The sequence below is a fragment of the Harpegnathos saltator genome, unplaced genomic scaffold (genome assembly GCF_003227715.2).
Source record: "Harpegnathos saltator strain DR-91 unplaced genomic scaffold, Hsal_v8.6 scaffold519, whole genome shotgun sequence".
In the NCBI taxonomy this organism is placed as follows: domain Eukaryota; kingdom Metazoa; phylum Arthropoda; class Insecta; order Hymenoptera; family Formicidae; genus Harpegnathos; species Harpegnathos saltator.
In genome coordinates this window covers 293,675-315,695 of record NW_020230337.1, presented here as the reverse complement: position 1 = coordinate 315,695, position 22,021 = coordinate 293,675, and the positions used below count along the sequence as shown (strand labels likewise).

General features: G+C 36.9%; 2 protein-coding genes across 4 annotated transcripts; both read right to left on the bottom strand.

The window, feature by feature from the left end:
* Positions 1–10,452: 10,452 nt before the first annotated feature.
* Usp16-45 (ubiquitin specific protease 16/45) lies at positions 10,453–21,168 on the bottom strand. 3 transcript variants are annotated; one of them, XM_025302965.1, is made up of 13 exons: positions 20,860–21,168; positions 20,490–20,623; positions 20,228–20,412; positions 15,569–15,731; positions 15,300–15,467; positions 14,834–15,055; positions 14,370–14,632; positions 14,045–14,262; positions 13,275–13,770; positions 12,764–13,061; positions 12,327–12,596; positions 12,051–12,229; positions 10,453–11,925 (listed from the first exon to the last, which is right to left on the bottom strand). In XM_025302965.1, the coding sequence occupies exons 1-13, from the start codon at positions 20,942–20,944 to the stop codon at positions 11,853–11,855; spliced, it is 2,754 nt and encodes a 917-aa protein (XP_025158750.1). In that variant the 5' UTR covers positions 20,945–21,168; the 3' UTR covers positions 10,453–11,852. The 3 variants fall into 3 exon arrangements, with proteins under 3 accessions (XP_025158750.1, XP_011143262.1, XP_011143264.1); XM_011144960.3 differs by having other exon boundaries at positions 13,275–13,773; positions 20,860–21,166; XM_011144962.3 differs by lacking the exons at positions 20,228–20,412; positions 20,490–20,623; positions 20,860–21,168 and adding an exon at positions 15,805–16,081 and having other exon boundaries at positions 13,275–13,773.
* Positions 16,678–19,458, bottom strand: LOC112589480 (uncharacterized). The gene is made up of 3 exons (XM_025302966.1): positions 17,560–19,458; positions 17,125–17,464; positions 16,678–17,016 (listed from the first exon to the last, which is right to left on the bottom strand). The coding sequence occupies exons 1-3, from the start codon at positions 17,650–17,652 to the stop codon at positions 16,787–16,789; spliced, it is 663 nt and encodes a 220-aa protein (XP_025158751.1). The 5' UTR covers positions 17,653–19,458; the 3' UTR covers positions 16,678–16,786.
* Positions 21,169–22,021: the final 853 nt, after the last annotated feature.

Genomic DNA, 22,021 nt, shown 5'->3' with positions numbered 1-22,021 from the left:
TCGAAAATATACCAATCAGAACGCAGTATTTTCATCCAGCAAGCAATCCAGCACGAAAACAAGCACCGTGTGCCGCTGGCTTTATGCAAAAGCCTGTGCTCTTGCCCTTATTCTTGCAACCATTGTAGAAGGGCCTTTATGGGATTTAGAATACCAGAGAATCGCCCTCTCATAGGCCTTCTACAATAAGCTATTAGTCATAAAGTTGTAACGAAATTGACCAACCACAGTCGATTATTTTTGAAATAATCAATTGTGATTGGTCACTTAGCTTATAGCTTATGACTAAAGCCAGCGGCATGCGGTGCTTGTTTTCGTGCTGGATTGCTTGCTGGATGAAAATATTGCGTTCTGATTAGTGTATTTCCATTCATCTTCGGAAATGTACCAATCAGAACGCAGTATTTTCATCTAGCAAGCAATCCAGCACGAAACAAGCATCGTGTGCTGCTGGCTTAATTGCTTATTGTAGAAGGCCTCTCAGGATTATCGTGGTTGAAATATGAAATTCGGGATATCTGTTACCATCCATGCTTATTTCGAGCTATATTTCATATTTCGGTCACGATATTCCTAAGAGGACTAGTGCACAGCGAAATTTCTCTGGTACGCTAAATCCCGTAAAGTCCGTTCTACATTAGTCGCAAGCCACAGAACGCAAGTCGCAAGTCGTAGGAATTCACCAATCACAGTCGAATATTCTCTTAACATTCGACTATGATTGGTGGATTTCTACGACTTGCATTTTGTGTCTTGCGACTAATGTAGAGCGGGCTTAAGGTCAACAGTCAACACTTTATAGTATCTCGTCCGTGCCCTGGATAAATTTTCATATTGGCCAAGGAGACCCCGAGGGGTCCGGAGGTATAAATTTCATGAGCCTATGAAAATGAAAATCTAAACCAGGCGTCTTTTGTGAATTTTTAGAATAGCATTCAGTTCTGCTCGACGAGACGAAAAAAATGACACCTCTCCTGACTTCCTACGATCACCGAAAGTATTCGAAACTCAGTGCTCCATGTTCGGAGAAAAGTAAATAATATTTTCAGGCACTTATTATAGTAACGATAGTAACGATATATTTATACGATATTTTTATATTGCTGGTAATTTGTATCGCGATGGTACAAGGCAGCGATCATGAATCTTTCATGTGAACTTCTTTTTCATTTTTCACTTTTCACAGTAAGTAATTTCACGTGAAAAGTGAATTGTAAAAAAGTGAAAAGCAATATTTCTGTAATACAGATAATTACAAATAATTACCATATAAATGTAATTATAGTATACAAAATGTAAAGTGCTAATAAGCATTATGTAGCTAAAATTTATAGTTGTAATGTAATATAATAATATAATGTAAGTAAATATAATGACTGATTCAAATGTTAATCGTGAAATGTAAATTCTCAAAACGTGAAATATTTCACTGAACTTTCAATTTGCTTATCTATATCCTTCTTTACATGGAATTTGGAGAGGGGAACTACGATGCTACATCCACTTTCAGGTTTCGGCGGTAAAACCTGTATGTGGTGGCAGTCCGTGCTATATCCATTTTTAGGCGGTTTATGTCCGTGCTACAACCATAATAGCGCACTTGACAAGCACGGTCTCGCACATTATTACGCGTTTATAACATAAATTAACATGTTAACATATACAAAAAAATTGACATTGTGTATGATTAATACCATGAAGATCATACAAAGTGTCCGGTAATTAGCTGCCAACCCCAAGTGTGAGGGTAGATTGGGTTGAGACAAACATAAAAGTCCTATACCATTTTGCGAGATTCGCAATAATTATCGAGTTATTAATGACAGAAATCTGAGGAGTAAAAGCTCGCAGACATAGATGATTCGAAAAGCGTTGCAGCTGCTCGGGGCAACGATCATGAATCTTTTCTCTAGCGTGAACTAATAAAAAGTGGAAGACTTCTGTGAATCAGTGAAAAATGAAAAATTTTATATGAATTTGTGAAAATCGAAACATTTCACACGACAATTGAGTCGTTCAACATGGCAGTTGTGCGTTCTGGATAATTCAATGAATACCAAAGAAATCAAAATGACCAAAATAATAATGTCCGTATAGTCCGAAGGATATTACGCGACACGCAAAATCCGTTTGATATAATATTCAAAGAAAATGTTTCAAAATATGTATGTACAGGTAATATAAATCTTATGCACCGACGAAATATACTACAAAGACTGATGGCCTTACCGGGATTTAGCGTACCAGAGAAATTTCCCTGGTGAGGCACCCGGGCGAAAGAGACCGTCTCGCATTTAGCGCAGTAAAATTTAATAGAAACTAATACTTTTCAATCCTTTTCTTCGGATTAAAAAGATTCAGAATTCAGACATATTCAAAATGTCAATACTTTTTAATACGTTTCAATTCGACATTTTATACAGGAAAGCAGGACGAAAGGAATGGGATGCGAGCAACGGATACATAATGCGTCTCCAGACGTGTCAAATCGTTTATTATACAGGAGACTTTGATACGGCAACATGTATACGAATATTTAATTGTCCCATGGACCACTTATATATAATAAAAAAAAAATTAATGCGGATAAATGAACGATTCGTATGAATTTTTCCTTTTATTATAGAGCAATGAAAGAGTAAATCAGTATCGAAAATCGAATACCGATTACTACCATAAATCAGTGTCGGAAAATTGTCCAATGACAATTTGTTCTCATTTTTCAGGTAGTTACCGCTGTAATTTACACAACAAATTAACTCGGTTAAACAAACGATTCGTACCAATTTTTCTTCTCTTATAAAGAAATGAGAGAATAAATCAGTACCGAAAATCGAAGGCCGATCAATACCTAATTTATTCATCAAATTAGCTCGGATAAACGAATGATTCGTATCAATTTTTTTCTTCTTATAGAAAAATGAAAGAGTAAATCAGTACCGAAAATCGAATATCGATCAACACTGTAAATCAACGTCAGAAAATTGTCCACGTGCAATTACAATTTGTTCTTATTTTTTAGGTACTTACCCCACTAATTTACTCAACAAATTAACTTGAATAAACGAATGATTCGTATCAATTTTTCTTCTCTTATAAAGAAATGAAAGAATAAATCAGTACCGAAAATTGGAGACCGATCAATATTTAATTGTATGTATACTTTATTGATTCCCCTGGCGGTGTTACAAATTCCAATATAATCTCTCCTCCTTACTTCCTATTACGCTCGCCCCTATCCCTTCGCATACACACACACACACTCCCATCTCCCGCCCCTCCTTAAATCTATTTTACAAATATCTTACATCTACTCGCTCGGTTATCTCTTATAATTAATTGATCGCTTATCATCTATTCTTATACATATGTATATACCTATATTTCTATATCGCTGTTACTCGTATAATTCTTATTTCCTACCGCCGATTTTCGCTTTCCTCCATTCATTCCATTCCTTCACACTTTCTCCCTCGCTCTCTCTCTCTCTCATTCTTTTAATCCTCTTCGTCCTCCCTCACGCCCCCCCCCACTCCTCCTCCTCTCTCATCCCCCCTCTCCTAGCAGCCTTTCTACCACCTATCCCCATCCCTCTCCCTCTCCCCCCATCGTGCACGATCGATATTTAATTTATTCATCAAATTAACGCGGATAAATGGACGATTCGTATCAATTTTTTCTTTTCTTATAATACAATGAAAGAGTAAATCAGTATCGGAAATTGAATATTGATTAATATCATAAATCAGTGTCAGAAAATTCTCCAAGTATAATGACAATTTGTCCTTATTTTTCAGGTACTTACCCCTCTAATTTATTCAACAAATTAACTCTGTTAAACGAAGGATCCGTATCAATTTTTCTTTTTTTATAAAGAAATGAGGGAATAAATCAGTACCAAAAACCGAACATCGATCAATACCTAATTTTTTCATCATATTAACGCGGATTAATGAACGATTCGTATTAATTTTCTGTTTTATTATAGAGAAATGAAAGAGTAAATCAGTATCGAAAATCGAATATCGATTAATACCATAAATCAGTGTCAAAAAATTGTACACGTGCAATGACAAGTTGTTTTCATCTTGCAGGTACTTACCCCACTAATTTACTCAACAAATTAAGTCGGATAAAAGAAAGATTCGTATCAATTTTTATTCTCTTATAAAGAAATTAGAGAATTAGTCAGTATCGAAAATAGAAGATCGATCAATATTTAATTTATTCATCAAATTAACGCGGATAAATGAACGATTCGTATGAATTTTTTTTTCTTATACAGAAATGGGAGAGTAAATCAGTACTGAAAATCGAATATCGATCAATACCGTAAATCAGTGTCAGAAAATTGTCCAAGTACAATGACAATTTGTTCTCACTTTTCAGGTATTAATCCCTCTAATTTACTCAACAAATTAACTCGAATAAACGGATGATTCGTATCAATTTTTTTTGTCTTGTAAAAAAATGAGAAAATAAATCAGTACCGAAAACCGAAGACTGATCAATATTTAATTTATTCATCAAAATAACGCGGATAAATGAACGATTTGTATGAATTTTTTTTCTTATAGGAAAATGAAAGAGTAAATCATTACCGAAAATCGAATATCGTTTAATACCATAAATCAGTGTCAGAAAATTGTCCAAATGCAATAACAATTTGTTCTTAATTTTCAGGTACTTACCCCTGTAATCTTATTCAACAAATTAACTTGGATAAACGAACGATTCGTATCAATATTTTTTGTCTTTTAAAAAATGAGAAAATAAATCAGTACCGAAAACTAAATATCGATTAATACCATAAATCAGTGTCAGAAAATTGTCCAAGTGCAATGACAATTTGTTTTCATTTTTCAGGTACTTACCCCTCTAATTTATTCAACAAATTAACTCGGTTAAACGAACGATCCGTATCAATTTTTCTTTTCTTATAAAGAAATGACAGAATAAATCAGTACCAGAAACCGAAGACCGATCAATACCTAGTTTTTTCATCAAATTAACACGGATAAATGAACGATTCGTACTAATTTTCTGTTTTCTTATAGAGAAATGAAAGAGTAAATCAGTACCGAAAATCGAATATCGATTAATACCATAAAACAATGTCAAGAAAATTGTCCAAGTGCGATGACAATCTGTTCTCATCTTTCAGGTACTTACCCCTCTAATTTTATTTGACAAATTAACTCGGATAAACGAACGATTCGTATCAATTTTTTTTGTCTTGTAAAAAAATGAGAAAATAAATCAGTACCGAAAATTGGAGACCGATCAATATTTAAATTATTCATCAAATTAACGCGGATAAATGAACGAGTCGTATGAATTTTTTTTTCTTATAGAGAAATGTAAGAGTAAATCAGTACCGAAAATCGAATATCGATCAATACCGAAAATCGAATATCGATCAATACCGTAAATCAGTGTCAGAAAATTGTCCAAGTGCAATGACAATTTGTTCTCATTTTTCAGGTACTTACCCCTCTAATCTTATTCATCAAATTAACTCGGATAAACGAACGATTCGTATCAATTTTTTGTCTTATAGAACAATGAAAAAATAAATCAGTACCAAAAATCGAAGACCGTTTAATATCTAATTTTTTCATTAAATTAACGCGGACAAATGAATAATTTGTATCAATCTTTTTTTCTTTTATAGACAAATCAAAGACTAAATCAGTACCGAAAGCCGGATATTGATCAATACCGTAAATCAGCGTTAGAAAATTATTTGAATGCAATGACAAGTTGTTTTCATCTTGCAGGTACTTACCTCACTAATTTACTCAACAAATTAAGTCGGATAAAAGGAATATTCGTATCAATTTTTATTCTGTTATAAAGAAATTAGAGAAATAGTCCGACAGTACCGAAAATTGAAGGCCGATCAATATTTAATTTATTCATCAAATTAACGCGGATAAATGAACGATTCGTATGAATTTTTTTTTCTTATAGAGAAATGGAGTAAATCAGTCTCCGCAAATCGAATATCGATCAATACCGTAAATCAGTGTGAGAAAATTGTCCAAGTGCAATGACAATTTGTTCTTATTTTTTAGGTACTTACCCCTCTAATTTACTTAACAAATTAACTCGGGTAAACGAACGATTCGTATCAATCTTTTTTGTCTTGTAAAAAAATGAGAAAATAAGTCAGTACAGAAAACCGAAGACTGATCAATACCATAAATCGATGTCAAGAAAATTGTCCAAGTGCAATGACAAGTTGTTTTTATCTTTCAGGTACTTACCCCACTAATTTACTCAACAAATTAAGTCGGATAAAAGAACAATTCGTATCAATTTTTATTCTCTTATAAAGAAATTAGAGAATCAGTCAGTACCGAAAATTGAAGACCGATCAATATTTAAATTATTCATCAAATTAACGCGGGTAAATGAACGATTCGTATGAATTTTTATTTCTTATAGAGAAATGGAGTAAATCAGTACCGAAAATCGAATATCGATCAATACCGTAAATCAGTGTCAGAAAATTGTCCAAGTGCAATGACAATTTGTTTTCACTTTTCAGGTATTAATCCCTCTAATTTACTCAACAAATTAACTCGAATAAACGGATGATTCGTATCAATTTTTTTTGTCTTGTAAAAAAATGAGAAAATAAATCAGTACCGAAAACCGAAGACTGATCAATACCATAAATTGATGTCAAGAAGACTGTCCAAGTGCAATGACAAGTTGTTTTCATCTTTCAGGTACTTACCCCACTAATTTACTCAACAAATTAACTCGAATAAATGAATGATTTGTATCAATTTTTCTTATTTTATAAAGAAATGAGAGAATAAATCAGTACCGAAAATTGAAGACCGATCAATATTTAATTTATTCATCAAATTAACGCGGATAAATGAACGATTCGTATGAATTTTTTTTTCTTGTAGAGAAATGATAGAGTAAATCAGTACCGAAAATGGGATATCGATCAATACCATAAATCAGTGTCAGAAGATTGTCTAAGTGCAATGACAATTCGTTCTCATTTTTCAGGTACTTACTCCTCTAATTTATTCAACAAATTAACTACGTTTTTTTCTTGCAGACATTTAAATGGACAGTTCTCTACAAGTTAGTATTTGATAAAAAAAAGTCTTTCCCGAGTCGAAATATTAATTCTACATTAATCCTGCAAATTGCATTCAATTTGAAAAATCAATGCAGAATATCTAAATGCGCAATAGTGAAAAAGCTTTGTCCTACCTGAACATTACATCTGTCGCTATTGTCGCAGTCTCGCCCATGATGAGTCTTCAACAGCGACATATTCCGCAATTATTTAATATTCGTTTATCTCGATAATATATATGTACTTAATCCTTATATTCTTGATTAATAAATGAGCAATTTTTGTTGATGTTGATTATATATTCGCTTAACAGCGCAAGAAAAAGAACAAAGATAAAATCGTAAATAGAACTGCCTTTGTTAGAACTGCGCGTGAGATAAATATATAAGGATTAAATAATCATATAAGAATTAGAGGAAATGGGGAGATGAAAAACACTTTTTATTCTCATCATTCTTAAAGTTCTTTTTTCCTTTTTTCTTTTCTTTTTTTTCTTTTCTTTTTTCTAATGAGAATGATGAGAATTGTAGCTCTTAAAAGAGCTGAAGCTGCAAAAAGACAACGGTTATGTCTAATAATGCTATTTCACTAATAGAGATTTTAATTCAGATTCGATACAATAAGAAGGATAAACAAGAATGAGAAACGGACATTCTAGCAGATTCTAAACGAAAACAGCAATCTGAACATTATTAGACGAATAAAAATCAACACTTGTAAAATTATATCAGATTCTAAGATCATTATTCATAGTTTTTTAAATTATATGCAATTTTTCATTGAGAACATAATTACAAATTTGTATTCATAAACCTTAGCTTGCCTCAGCAGCATTGCTTGAATAGACATTCATATTTTATGAGAAAAGAAAAGTAGAACTCATGTTACGTGAAATTAGGTTAACGAATAATCAAATCTCAAGCTATTTTATCATTTTTCAGATGATAAACTATGAATGCTGATCTAATTTCGACTCGGGTATGTCCTTACTTCGAATAAGGTCCGTTAAAATCAGAAAAATCCTGCGTAATAATAATGACTCGAGGTACCTCGAATACCATACATGATGTATCGCTGTCCTCGGCTACGTCTCTCGGCGCGCTCCAAGTCCTCTCTCCATCCTGACTTCTCGATCCGACGTCCTCCTTCTGGTTCTGGTCCTTCGTCGCAGCACCCCCGGATACTCCATCGTAGCACTGGCGACGACACTGACTCTAGCTCTAACACTCGCGCAAGTAAGATTCGGAGACAAAGAAACGTGTATTAACCGACACTCGTACTATTAAGCGTCGCGGTATGCGCGTCGTTCGTCGGCCCGAGGCGCAATGTCCTTTCCGCAATCACGGAGTCATATATAAGAGTACGAAAACAAACAATCGGGAAGGCACGGTTACCCCCCACCTGTCGCTGACATTGCCGATCAGTGTTGATGCCTGCGTTGTCCGTTAGCTGAAAATGAAAACAACTCGTGTTTTCAAAGCATGCCTGTGAGAGACTCGCTTCAAACTTCACAATACTTATTTACGTCTGTTCCAAGAATCATATTACGCCAAATTCAAACTGTCTCTATTGACATGACATATACGAGATCTGCGATCGCATCATTGATCTTTCTTTGGACAAGAAAATCCTGAGAGGAATGCTGTTCAAGAATATCACATTTTATGTTTCAGGTGCCTTGCAGATTATAGAATCCGATGTAACAGATCAGGGAAAGTATGAATGCGTCGCTATGAATAACAGCGTGGGCTCGGAGTATTCCAAGTCAATCACGTTATACGTGAAACGTATATTTAATATTATATAAAACTTACCTTTTTAAACAAAAATGTAAAAAAAAGGCGTCGAGTACAAGCGCAACACATATTGTGTTATTTTTAGAAGTATCAAACTCAAATAATTTTTTTATTGTATAATTTGTGATCAACACAATCTGCGCGATGTAAACATTGCGGGCCTCAGCGGCGGTTGAAGCAAGAGAGACTTACCCTTGGGCATTTTTTCTTTTCTCGAAGGTTCCGGGACAACGAGGGGAATGCGAGGAGGCCTTTCAATTGTACGCGACATTGATTTACTATTAATTACTGAAAATAAAGAAAATTATTCTATCGAAGCATCGGATATTTGTTAGCTTTATGTTAATTAAAGAGGAATGTGTACGATTAGAAAATATATTAGCAACTAATTGTACAGAATGTCAAAGTTGTTGTAACGCTGCTTTCGAAGAATAATTAAAGGTCATGGTAGCGTTAAAGAGTGGAATTTCATCTCATGCGAATTTTGTCTCGTTCTAATTAAATGTTAGATTATCCGCTAGGACAATAAATCTTCTACTTTTCATCTAATATTCAATGATAATAAAAATAACATTTAATTGCATTCGTTTGGCTTTTTTTATTTCAAAAATAAAAAAATATATACCAGGGTGAGATTTCACCCATGACAACATCAACGTGATTTTCTTTGATGCTTTTTTTAAAAGTTCCAATATTTCGTCGACTCGCGGGATATTTATAATCGGAGTCTCGTCGCGTTAATTAACATGTGCTTCTCCGAGCGGATCGAATGCTCACCGACGGCCACTGTCAGTGCCACGAGCGAATGTCCGGAGCGGACGGGATGCTGAATTGAGAAGCAGGACGAAGGGAACGGGACGCGGGCAACGATACATCATGCGTCTCCAGACGTATCAAATCGTTTATTATACAGGAGACTTTGATACGGCAACATGTATGTAGAGAATCTAATATTTAATATGTACTTTTATTTTTCCTGCTCCCCCTCCTCCGCTCTTTTTAGACCCTCAGGCATAGTCTGACATAGAGATAGTAAATATGGTTGCAGCACGGACATAAACCGCCTGAAAGTGGATGTTGCACGGACTTCCACCACATGCAAATTTTACCACCAAGACCTAAAAGTGGATGTAGCATCGTAGTTCTCCTCTCAAAATGGATGCAGATGGCGCCCATTTCCAGTGCGAAAAATCGGTGTCGCCGAAAACGACGTGTTAGCCGCTCTCAGCTTCCTCTCTGGTTTTTTTCTGGTAAAATATTCGATATTATTATCGCTCTTCAATTACCTCCGAGCCCCTCGGGGCCTTCTTGTTCAATATAAAGGGCTGACAGTCTTTAGTGTTACTTCGTCGGTGGCGTAGCTGAAGCAGTCGGTATTGTCATCGCTTTTGAATTACCGCCGGACCCTGCGGGGCCTCTCTTTCAATACGAAAATTTATCCAAGGCTGACAATCTTTAATCTCGTCGAAGAGATTGCGCGATTGTTAGACTCGTTCTTTAACGTTTCTTAATGCGGGACTTAGGGAAATTTGAAATGATTAATGTAAATGTAATAAAAATTGCTTTTTATTTCTGTGGTAAATCGAAATCGTCATACAAATCCACAATATGATAGACGAACTATTTTTCTTTTCCAAGTCGTATAGAGCGTAGTATTGACGATGAGTCAGGCGGCGTTTAATTTCAAAATAGTACCATTGAATAATATATCAAAAAAACCTTATATACCTAATGTATCATAAAATCTTATTTTGCTGCAAAATATAATAGAAGGGATATACAGAAAGATGAATCACGGAATTAATAAGTTACCTGTCCCGTTGCAATGAATTTATTATAAATGCAATCACGTGTACAGTGTTATTCGCAATAAGAACGCAACAAAGATGGCTTTTCCTTAAATCGTATTAGTTGCTATTGTAACATACATATTAGAGAATTTTTGTGCCAATAGCGTATTCCGTTTACAGTAAATGTGGAAATTTATAATGCGTCTTTCTTAAATGAATGTTAGTATGAGACTGTTCATAACTATACAATTGTTGTCTTTCTAACCTTTATAACGATTCATCATTGAAAAATATCCCTCAAAAAGTATACATAATATACTATCAACAATTATGTGATTACCATGGTAACAAATTACTTTATATTAAACATATTTCAACATTTACTATAATCGAAGAATGCTATTAAAAAAAACTCCCTATCATGCTGTTCCAGCAATATTGTGATTCATCTTGATTTACAAATTAGACTATTGCGCATCTCCAGACTTCCCGTTCTGAAATTGTTTTCTCTTTGCATAATTCTAACGGGAAAGATAAAATAATAGTAACAATTTTTCAAATGTACACAAAGTTACCAGCATTTTAAGTTCCATGTATTCTATATAACTTTGAAGAAATCTGATAAACCGGAGTTATTTAACAATGAATGATCATCGGACTATACACTTTTTTATTTATTTGGTCCTGACTCTAGAGATTATGTCTAAATGTTGATTGAAACTAATATAATCTCGTCATTGTATTGTTTATTTCAAAGAAATAACTCGCGGTAACTCCGGTTTATGTTAATAAAACTTTTAGAAATCTGAAAATCCCGAAGTATGGGAGTACAAATTTCCAAAGATTAATCGGTCTATACATATCTGATTGTAAAAATTATATTTTGTTAATGGTTCTTGCAATTTATCGTCAGCCGATTGTAAGAATTTCATTTTCGATATCTCTATTAGATTACAGTTTTTTTGCAAAATATAAATAATCTGTTAAATTATATGCGCCAGTTAAATATGTATCGTACGTCTGACAAAATATACGGTACGATATTAAAAATTATAGTTAGAAGATTGATTAGAAGTCCGGTTGTCTGCTCGGTCGAAAAAACGCGAACGCAACTTCCTCGATTTCTGATTTTGTTCCGTTTTGCAATGTTCCGATGAATCAGAGAATCCTTTCATAAAATAAAAGATACGCTTGACTCTGCAACACCGTACTTTCATCCACTTCCGATACTCTACAACAAGAAACAAATATTGAAGATTTATAAATATCAAAGAACAGTTGGATAATGTCGCAAGTGTTACAAGCAACTACATACAATAATTATATTTCGCAATTACTGTACACAATTAAGCTTACCGAGAATCTGATACGTAGTACCACCTTCCAGATGGAGGCTTCACAACGGATGCAGCTTTCGCCGACGCTTCCTCTCCCTCCGACTCTGAATTAGAGCTGTTTGACGATTCATCATCTGTATGCTTATCCTTGGAGAGAAAATGCCAGCGGAGATCGTCCGGTGGTAACGGCAGTCTTGTCTATTTAGTAGCATTTAATATACAAGTCAACAAAACTATTTATGTAGCTACAGAATGTTCTCTCTGAATTTCACAACAATTTTGGTTTGCGGTTTACCTTGACGTAAGCAACGTAGTGACCACCATGAACGTTCCCACTGTGCTCGACGACACCATAAAGTGCGTAAAGTCGAGGTTTCTTGTGACTCTTACAAACCGGTGCCAAGTCCAACAACATCGGGAACGATACGTGTTTGAAAACCTTACGGACGCCAACTCTCTGTGTTTGGAATCTTTTCAGATGTAATATCAACACCGGAGGCACTTGAGAGACGAGATACTGTTTAGTACTCGAAGTGCACACCATCTTCAACGGACCTTCTTGTCCCTGAAAATAAAAGACAGTACAAGATGGTGTTAAATTCGGAATATAAAACGAGTGATGTTGTTGATAATAATACGCAAGGTGAGGTGACGCACGAGATTACTTGTGAACAAATAAGTAAAAAATGTAAAAAGTAATCGAAGATGATTTATCCCCGGCGAATGTATTACCTTTCTTTCACGAGCCGTGCACGCCTCACATACAACTTTATTACTTCCTGTCATTAGCTCCAAAGCAGTGAATTGATTTAAACACGACTCTACAGAACACTCTCCTTCCTTGGTCGAGTATCTGCCGGGAGATTGGTGTCCACCAATTCCCAGCCTGGACATACCAACCATTATATCACCGACTCCGTTACATAAATCCTGTTTCTCAGGATCATCACCATTAGAAGTCTCATTGTTATATTTCCTTCTATTGCATCTCGGTAGAGTGGCTTCCATCCACGCTTCGACATCGTCCAACCTGAAGAAATATTGCTTTAAAGATGCACATGTCCAAATGTTCATAATTTTTAAATGTAAACTTTGGAAAAAATATAGTTAAAAAGTACAAAAAGATTCTGAAGTATTTTCAATGTCAATTTTAAACTTGCAAATTCGGAAAAAGTTCTAAGATCTTAATAAAATAAAAAAAAAAAAGAGAGATTACTCTACACAATACAAAATGTCAACTAACCTCTCCGCAATTTCATCGCCGTTGATAGGACTAGTGGGACTCTCCTTGGAAGCGCCAGAGCTGCTTAAACTCGCGGTAGGCGCCTCTGGGCTTGTAACGTCAGAATTGACGATCAAAGAGGTGGACAGTGCCACGGCAGATGCTTCATTCTCGGAACTGACGATGCCAACGTTCCTATCTACCTTCTCGGATGGCATCCTGATTTGAGTCAAGTCCGTCATCGAAACGTCGGTTGGACTAGGACTAGTTAACGCGTTAATGTTCGCCGGTTGTCTAACTTGTGCAGAGTCGAGGTTGTTGTCCAGGTTACCGTCATCCAGATTGGACATGTCATTCACGTCACTGCTGAGATCATTGCTTGAGTAATGATTGAGGTGATCAGCGGGTGATATGGGACTGGCGACAGCAGATGCCTTCTCCGAGCTGTAACCAGACTCTCCGACCTCAGGATGAAAGTTGTCCACCTCGATGTTGTCCTCCACATCAGCGTCGCTCTCTTCTAGAAGAACCGAAACGTGTATTGAAGAAGATTAAAATACGAGAAGGTGGAACAGATATTTCATCAATATATCAACAAAAAATATTTTTAAAATAAAAAAATAAAATAAAAACAAAAGATTAAAGGCGTTCACAAGGCGTTCCTTCTTTAAGACGCGTCGCGTCGTACATTTAAAAAAGGCCAAACATTACTGTACTACGAATAGGTTTCCCATGTCTGTGGTATCAGAATTGGTAAAGTATGTTGCTTCACGGATAAAAAAGGATTATACCTGACTTCAGAACGCTGTCATTATTTTCTTCCACGGGATTATTCGGCTCCGTTAATATGCTAGAATTATTATGATTCTCATGCCTCTTATTTTTCCGGTTCTTCCTCGCTGCCTTCTTCTCCTTCTTTAGTTGTTTCCAGGACGTATCGGTAGTTTGCCAATCGCGTTGTTGAGTATTCATCGTATCAAATGTATCTTCGAAGCCGCTGTTCTTCCTTCTAACATGTATAAAAATATTTGCCCATCAATTCGCGAATAAAAGCAACATGATTATGTAATTTATGCATTGACTTAAAAGACAGAAAATATTGTTTTTTTTCTTTACTTTAAGATCGGCGGCTGCGGTTTGTCCGGTGTGACGGGTAAACTTAGATCCAGGAAAGGTTCGGTACGCTGCGAAGAGTGATGGCAGTCTAGACACTCCAAGGTGGATACTAAGACGCCCCGAAATACCGCCTCTGGTCCCAAGAGTCGTGTGCTGGCCTGGTAGCCATAAAACTTTATTCGAGACTTCAGACCTTTCTCCACACCGCCTGGGTTGGTTTTTTCGTTTAGACCAACTTCCTTCAGAATTATGCTCTGGTATCTCTATAAAACGAACATTTGAAACTTTAATTTCCTAGGAAGGTCCTCTATAGCATATTATATGTTCAATTATTTTAAGATCTATCTGAGATCAATCTGATCGTGGTTTTCGATAAAAAATAGTTTAAAAAGTGAAAAGGACTGACAGATTTGAAGTTGGGAAAAATGCTTGAAAAAGAAAATATTAAGAATCTTTTTGCTTACTCGAAGATCTTCGTTTCGTACTATTTCCAACAAGTGTCGTAGGAACTCATGTGAGTCGTGCTGACCACCATCCACACACTGCGTAGTCTTTTTCTTAAGTTTGCAAAGAAGATTCGCGGGCGTATATGTCTGATGACCATTGGTATTCTGCATCTTTGACAGGGTTTCACAAAGAACTGACGTGAAACTGCCCCATCGCTCCAAAGTACCTTCAATTGGTGGCTACAAGTTAAATGAAACATGAGCATTGTATGTAGGGTCAAATGCAAGGTCAAAAAATAATACAATCTAGAGGGTAAGTAATCTTCTCTTAGAAAAAAATAATCCTTGTTAAGCAAATAAAAAATAAAATAAATAAACCATGTTCTTATAAATGTACATATATTGTTATAAACTACCAAATAATATCGAATGATTTTCTCTGAACAGTGGAAGATGATTACGATTAAAAAGTTTCTAAACACACCAAATCCACCTCATCCTCAGCATCAGCAAGCTTGTGCTTTCCACCTGGTAAGACAAATTTCTGGCCAGGTAGACGTAGATCATCCAGCACCTTCACCAAATAAGGTGTTTGTGCCAGACATTGGAGCACTGCGTTGAAGAAGCAAGTGTTTCCTAGGTTCGCTAAGCCCTACCCCACAATTAAAAAAAGCACAGTCATTATATAGATAGTTTACTAATATAGTTATTATATATTATATCAGGTATTACAAATTAGAATTAGAAACATACCCCAACTCTAGGAAGATTGTTCAAAGTTTTATGCTTTTCCTTGTCTTGTACATCGACCATCATTTCTTTTTGGCACTGAGTCACAGGCATTTTTGATTGTTGAGGTATATGTGGCATGGTTACACATTTTTTTATAAATTCCACAATTTCAAGAAGCTTTTTCCTATAAAAATAATAAAGCATAAGCTATTGTATTGTGTATATCATCAGGTAATTATACAGAATACCCCCCTCACCTCCGATATCGACGAAAAAATATTTAATCGACGCGTTTTTGCAAGAGAAACAACTTTTCTATTTGAAAAAATCGTCGCTTTGCCTTGTGGAGCGAGATATAAATTGTTAAAGTTAATGACAATTTAGGTTAGGAAATCTATCACGGAGGCGACAGATAAGCAAGATTCCGAATAGGTTAGCAACTTTCCACGCGCAACGAGGACGGGGTGGGTGCAGAAGGGGGGCTGAATGCCCCCCTTGCACCCCCATGTGTGTGTGTGTGTGTACATATGTTGAGACATTTTTATTTATTAAATATATGAATTTGTAGCTCAAGCATTCAAGTCAGTGGTTATTAAAAAAAAAATAACCACTAAACATGACCTAAAAATTTATATGTTTAATAAATGAAAATGTCTAAAACATATGTACACACACACATACACACAGGGGGGATACAAGGCACCCATCCGTCCTCGTTACACATGGAAAGTTGCAAACCCATCCGGAATCTTGCTTCGCATTAAAAAATGTCATTTACCCATAACGTTTTAATAAACAATGACAAAAACCTACAATAGGTTAATCAGTAAGATGTCCTCAATAACGTCAAAATTGAAGTGATTGGAACTGGCTCCCCTATTCTAAATAATTACTTTTTCTGTGTCCATTTTTAATATATTGTACTCATCTTTTTAGTAAGGCGAAGGATTTAAGAGAAAATAAGAGAAGTAGCACACATAGCTGAAATACTAAATGTGAGATAATGTATAAAAATGACAGAAAAATTAAAATAGATATACAGAATATATTTGAAATAAGATGAACAATTTAAATATATATAAAAGTATAAATATAAAATATATAAATATAAAACTAATAGACTTTTTAATTCAGTGTTGGCAGCTACAACTAAGTTTCGAAAATATGGCAATAATATGAATATAAAAAACATTAATGTATGTAGAAAACGGTACTAAAATATGTATATAAGAAACGTGTTTATGTAGTGCTGGTACATGGCTCGTCAGATGTTTCTAGCTGATTTTCGGAAATGAATATTGGAGGATATAATTCCGCGATGACATCGAAGTTTTCAATTCGTTCCAAAGCGCGTTTGAAAAGAAATTCACACAAATATCCTAAGGCATGATATTCTCTAGTACTACCATATCTTGGAATATTTCTGCGAACTTCTCTCCAAACACGCTCTATATGTTGTGTATGCACACCTGCAAATGAAAAAGTTTTTTATACAACACACGTTTTGTTTATTCAAATATTTATATATATATATATTAATAATTTCAAATATATATTAATCATGAAATATTTCTCACCACTTTCAGGATCGACAAAGTTATAAGAGTGGTTTACAGTCAGATGTTGGAAGCCTTCATTGCTTAAGCAATTATAAGACTTCCAACAATCTGATATAATAGTTGTTCTTGGCAAAATCCACTCTTTGACACATGCCAAGAGTGTCTCTTCCGTCCAATCCTGTATGGGAACGATGAAAATCGTCTTCGTGTCTCGTTCATACCCTCCAAAAATCCAAAGACCTCGCAAAAGCCGATCACGATTGTATTTCCTTCTGCCAATTTTTGCTTCATCGATTTCGACTATGCGTCCTGGGCCACCAAGCTTCTTGCTATGCTTGCCAGCCCAAAACACACAGACCTATAAAAATTAATATTATTAATGTTTTGTTACACATATCTTAAAATGTTTGAATTAATATATGAAGATATATTGATGAAGATATATATGCTTACCTCTCGGCAAAAATTGAACCAGTCAACAATCGTGGTCGGTGACGCAACGCCATTTTCATCCTGGGTGTCATCTTGACGTAGAAATCTTAACATTAAAAAACATGCAACAATTTTGCATACTGTTGGTACGTCAAGATTACTGTCTCCGAACCACTGCTTTCGCACTTTTATCTGTATCGCACTATTTTAATACACGTTTCTTATGTACATTTTTTACATAGTACCGTTTTCTACATCGATATATTAATCTTTCTTTATTTAGATTAATATCATTGCCACATTTTGTACACTTAATTGTAGCTGCCAACACACCATGCTGAATTAAAAAATCTATTAGCTTCTCATTACATTCACTCAAATGTCCAAATTGTAAGAAGCTTAACATTGTGCTGAGCTGAATAATATTAATGTTACTACAATTATGTAGCACTTCATTTGTTTTTGCATCGTACATTTCAAATTTCGTGCACTCAAGCATGCGCACGTAGCCACTGAACATGCACGTGACCACAGGGCATGCGCATAACATCGCGGGGCATGTATCTGTCGAAACATTTTGTCAATGTGACAGATTTTCTAACCTAAATTGCCGTCAACTTTAACAATTAATATCTCGCTCCACAAGACAGAGCGATTTTTTCAAATAGAAAAGTTGTTTCTCTTGCAAAAACGCGTCGATTAAATATTTTTTCGTCGATATCGGAAGTGAGGGGGGTATTCTGTATAATTACCTATCATAATTATATCATGTAGCTACAATCACATAATAATTGTACAAGACAGTCTTGCATTGGTCGATATATTAACACTATGACATATGTTCGGAAATGTAAAGAACGACATTCATTCGCATTGCCGCACCATGCATTATTATAGTCATCGAGTCGGGGCTGCGTGGCGGACGGCCTGGCTCCCGTTGGTTTCTCGCAGGCGAGCACACGGTGTTCCCGCCGGCGCCCCGCGCGTAGCCACTAGTGCCATTCGCAGCCGCTACGCGACGCGTTCACCGATTCTACTGCTCGCAGCTAAGATTTGGCCGCCCGGGTGATAAACTGAGCGCGATAGCAAGCAATACGCCTTCGCATGACCCAACGCAAATTGTGGCAATCTCTGGGGTGTCTGGTCTGTGCGCGACTTGTAGCGCCCATCCTTACCCCGACCTGCTTTCTTCTAGGCTTTCCTAATGCAGTTTTGGCGTGTAGTATAGATTCGAACCACCGCAATATACAACTCTCCTAAGTAGAAGGCAGTGTCGATATACTCTGCTGGGTTTGTGAGGCTTTATGGTTAGAATCTACTGTGTTCAGCTGTGAGTTTTCTGCGTTGCCACGAGTCAGGAGCCGGGTTTTGGTCGCCTCCGTATGGAACGGGTGACTCTCTTTCCAAGCGTCCGTCGAGGACCTTGGCTATCAGGAGCGGCATGGCCGTCTCCTTTGGAGTTCTCTCTCTTTTCGAGTAACCGTCCAGGATCTTGGCGATTTGACCAACGATGCGATCGCTTCTGTGAGAACTCTGAGCTCTCGTTCCAAGCGTCCGCAGGACATCGGCTATTCGTCCAGGAGCGACTCAGTTGCCTCCAGCGTGATAGAGCTCAGCACTATCGTGTACTTCGCCACAGTTCTTCGAACCGTGGCATCTTGCTGGCCATTGAGTCCGAAAGGGCAGGCCTTCCGAAACGACGGAGGTCGTTTCACATTCGCGCTCGTAGACATATTTATTACGAGTGTTGCTCGGATTTCTCGGTTCGGATTTACGACCCGAAAAGGCCGACTGAGATCCGAGTCTACTACCATCTCTAACTCCGATCCTTCTGATAAGGGTGTTCCGGCACGGCGGTCCGGTCGAAACAGTGCGGAAGCATCCCGGCCCCCGCCGCAGAGCACCCTCCGGACGGTGTCCCCCAGGAGTTTTAGCCGATGTGAGTCCGGCATAACCCCTGGACCCCTCCAGGGTCCGGGGGTACCCATAAGGGGTTTCTCCTGGGTGATCAAAAAAAAAAAAAGGGTGTTCCGGCATCCCTGCGTCACTGCCTCTAAACAAGAGCTCGGCAAAGTTGACAACTTTCGGTAGATTTTCGAAATCTTCTATCTCCCCTTACCGCGCGACGGATCCAGCAACTGACGGTCGCGGTTCGCGACCTCAGGACCGTTGAGATTATAAAGCGCATCTATGTGGTTAAAAAAAAAACGCATCGGCAATAGTACCTCATGGGTGACAAGGAAACCTATATGTTACCTTCTAATTATAAAAATACAAGAAAAAAATATATATATACTTATACAAGTATATATTTGTACAAGTTTGTACGAAATATTATACATATAGTTGTATCGATACATTTATTTTTTAGCCTTTGAGGTGCGTTAAAGGAGCGCGCTGTCAACGCTAACGCGTTATTTTTTCTATCTTTATCGCTTATTACATGTACAAGGATTGAATGACGCGTTAGCGCTGATCGACGCGCTCCCCGAACGCATCTTTAGTAGGCACCACATAGATGCGCCTTATGATCTCAACGGTCCTGAGGTCGCGAGCCGCGACCGTCAGTTGCTGGATCCGCCGCGCGGTAAGGAGAGATAGAAGGCGTAGCTTCCGAAAATCGGCCAAAAGTTGTAAACTTTGCCGAGCTCTGCTCTAAATTATCTGGCGCGGCAACAACATAACTAACCTGCTACTGGGATGAACTTCAACATCACACTGATAACACCAAACATTCCAATGATAAGTATCCGCCACCATACAGTGGCAATCGCTATGGGGTCTTTTGTAGTGATTGAGAGCATGCTGACCTTCTTCCTTACCACAGCTTAATTCCCCACATTGTAAACAAACCCACAGCAGCCTCGTGATATGCTGAAAATTTCAAGAGAGCATGATGTCTAATTCTGATTTATAAGAATATAACAAACAGTTTATGCCGCTAATACTACCTGCTCATCTCTTTTCTTAAAATCTAACTCCAACTTCTTGCACATGGAACATTCGTCTATACCAGTCTTCTTTATGTTCTTCTTTACTTTCGTCAGGTTAATAGCCTTTGCTATGTGTGGACATTTTGCACCTACTGTGATAGACAATTAGTATTGCATATTAAAATATAAGCCCAACAAGTAATCAATATTATTTATATGTTTTATTTTTATTATATTGGTATAGATAAAGTGTAACCGGTTGGAAAATCGGTGATGCACTTGAGGAGACCTCGACAATCAAAGAATTCAAGTTAGTCTTCTTGGAAGACTAAACACGAGCTACCTAGCGAACGGGCTATTCGAGTGCGAATGTATTCGCGTTTCTAACCTGTGCTCGCCTCCTCGCAAGACTCCGTGGAGGCTTCGCTGACTTCCGCGTTCACGTCCGGTTGTCTGTTTCGCTTTTTGCTCATCTCGCTGCATTAACCGTGGACGGTTACCGTCGTCCGCGTGCGCGTTCTTCTCTTCAACGCGCACTAGGATCACCTTACTCGTCAGCTAATTCCTGACGTTAGCGTGCGTAAAAAAAACATGTGGGAACTTGATACGAGGAACACACACGCCAGCTTGCACCAGAAAGCACGAATCAATGAACATTCGAGGACAACAGCGAGGAAACTGGCGAGGAGCCTGTGAAGATGCGGATTTTAGTGCATTCTAGCGAGAGAAGCTTCAACGCGTTTCTGCTGGGTGAGCGCGGCAAGTTTTTCAGGCGATACCGACGGATTCTGTCTTACCGATTCAACAGTAGTAGCAATGGTATTCAGAGGAGTACTATCGTATTCCCGCCACGAGATGTCACTGAATTTATTTTATGACCGAAATAATAGTACGAATGGATAGTGGCTTCATTTTTAGCGGCACAACGTCGCATCGAGTCGGATGAATAATCATTTTTCGGCAAGGATTAAACAACAAATTAGGTAAATTTGTATCTTAAGCTCGTATTTCTTCAATAATACCTTATGATGCATTCCATATTCATCAAAGTGATATGCGTTTTAACATGTTTATTCGTATAAAATCAATGGATCTAATACTCGCGAGTATTGCAATATTGCAATGATATTGCAATAATGCTGCAAAATTTTCGTTTTTACTACTAAGAAAGCAGAAGTAAAAACACAAGTTCCTTGCGAAGCGAAATTATTCCTAAGATTACTTTGAGAGGGAGAAAAAGAGAGAGGTGGGGGGGAAAGAAAGAGAGAAGATAGATCGAGTTGAATAATTACGTTACACGATTCAACCATCGTAATTATCTCGCGCTAAGACCAGAATTTACTTTAATAAACCCGACGAGGGCAGCATTTCGTATCGCGGATATAATTATTTGCCTTTTGCGAGTCTTACGTGCCTGAAGAGCGCATTTAAGTATATAAAAATGTTCAAGCGTTATTTTCTTGGTTACTATTTTGCGTTACTATTTTGGTACGTAGAAGGATGCAACTTTAATTTATCAATTTTTATAATTCTGTAAAAGAGAAAGAGAG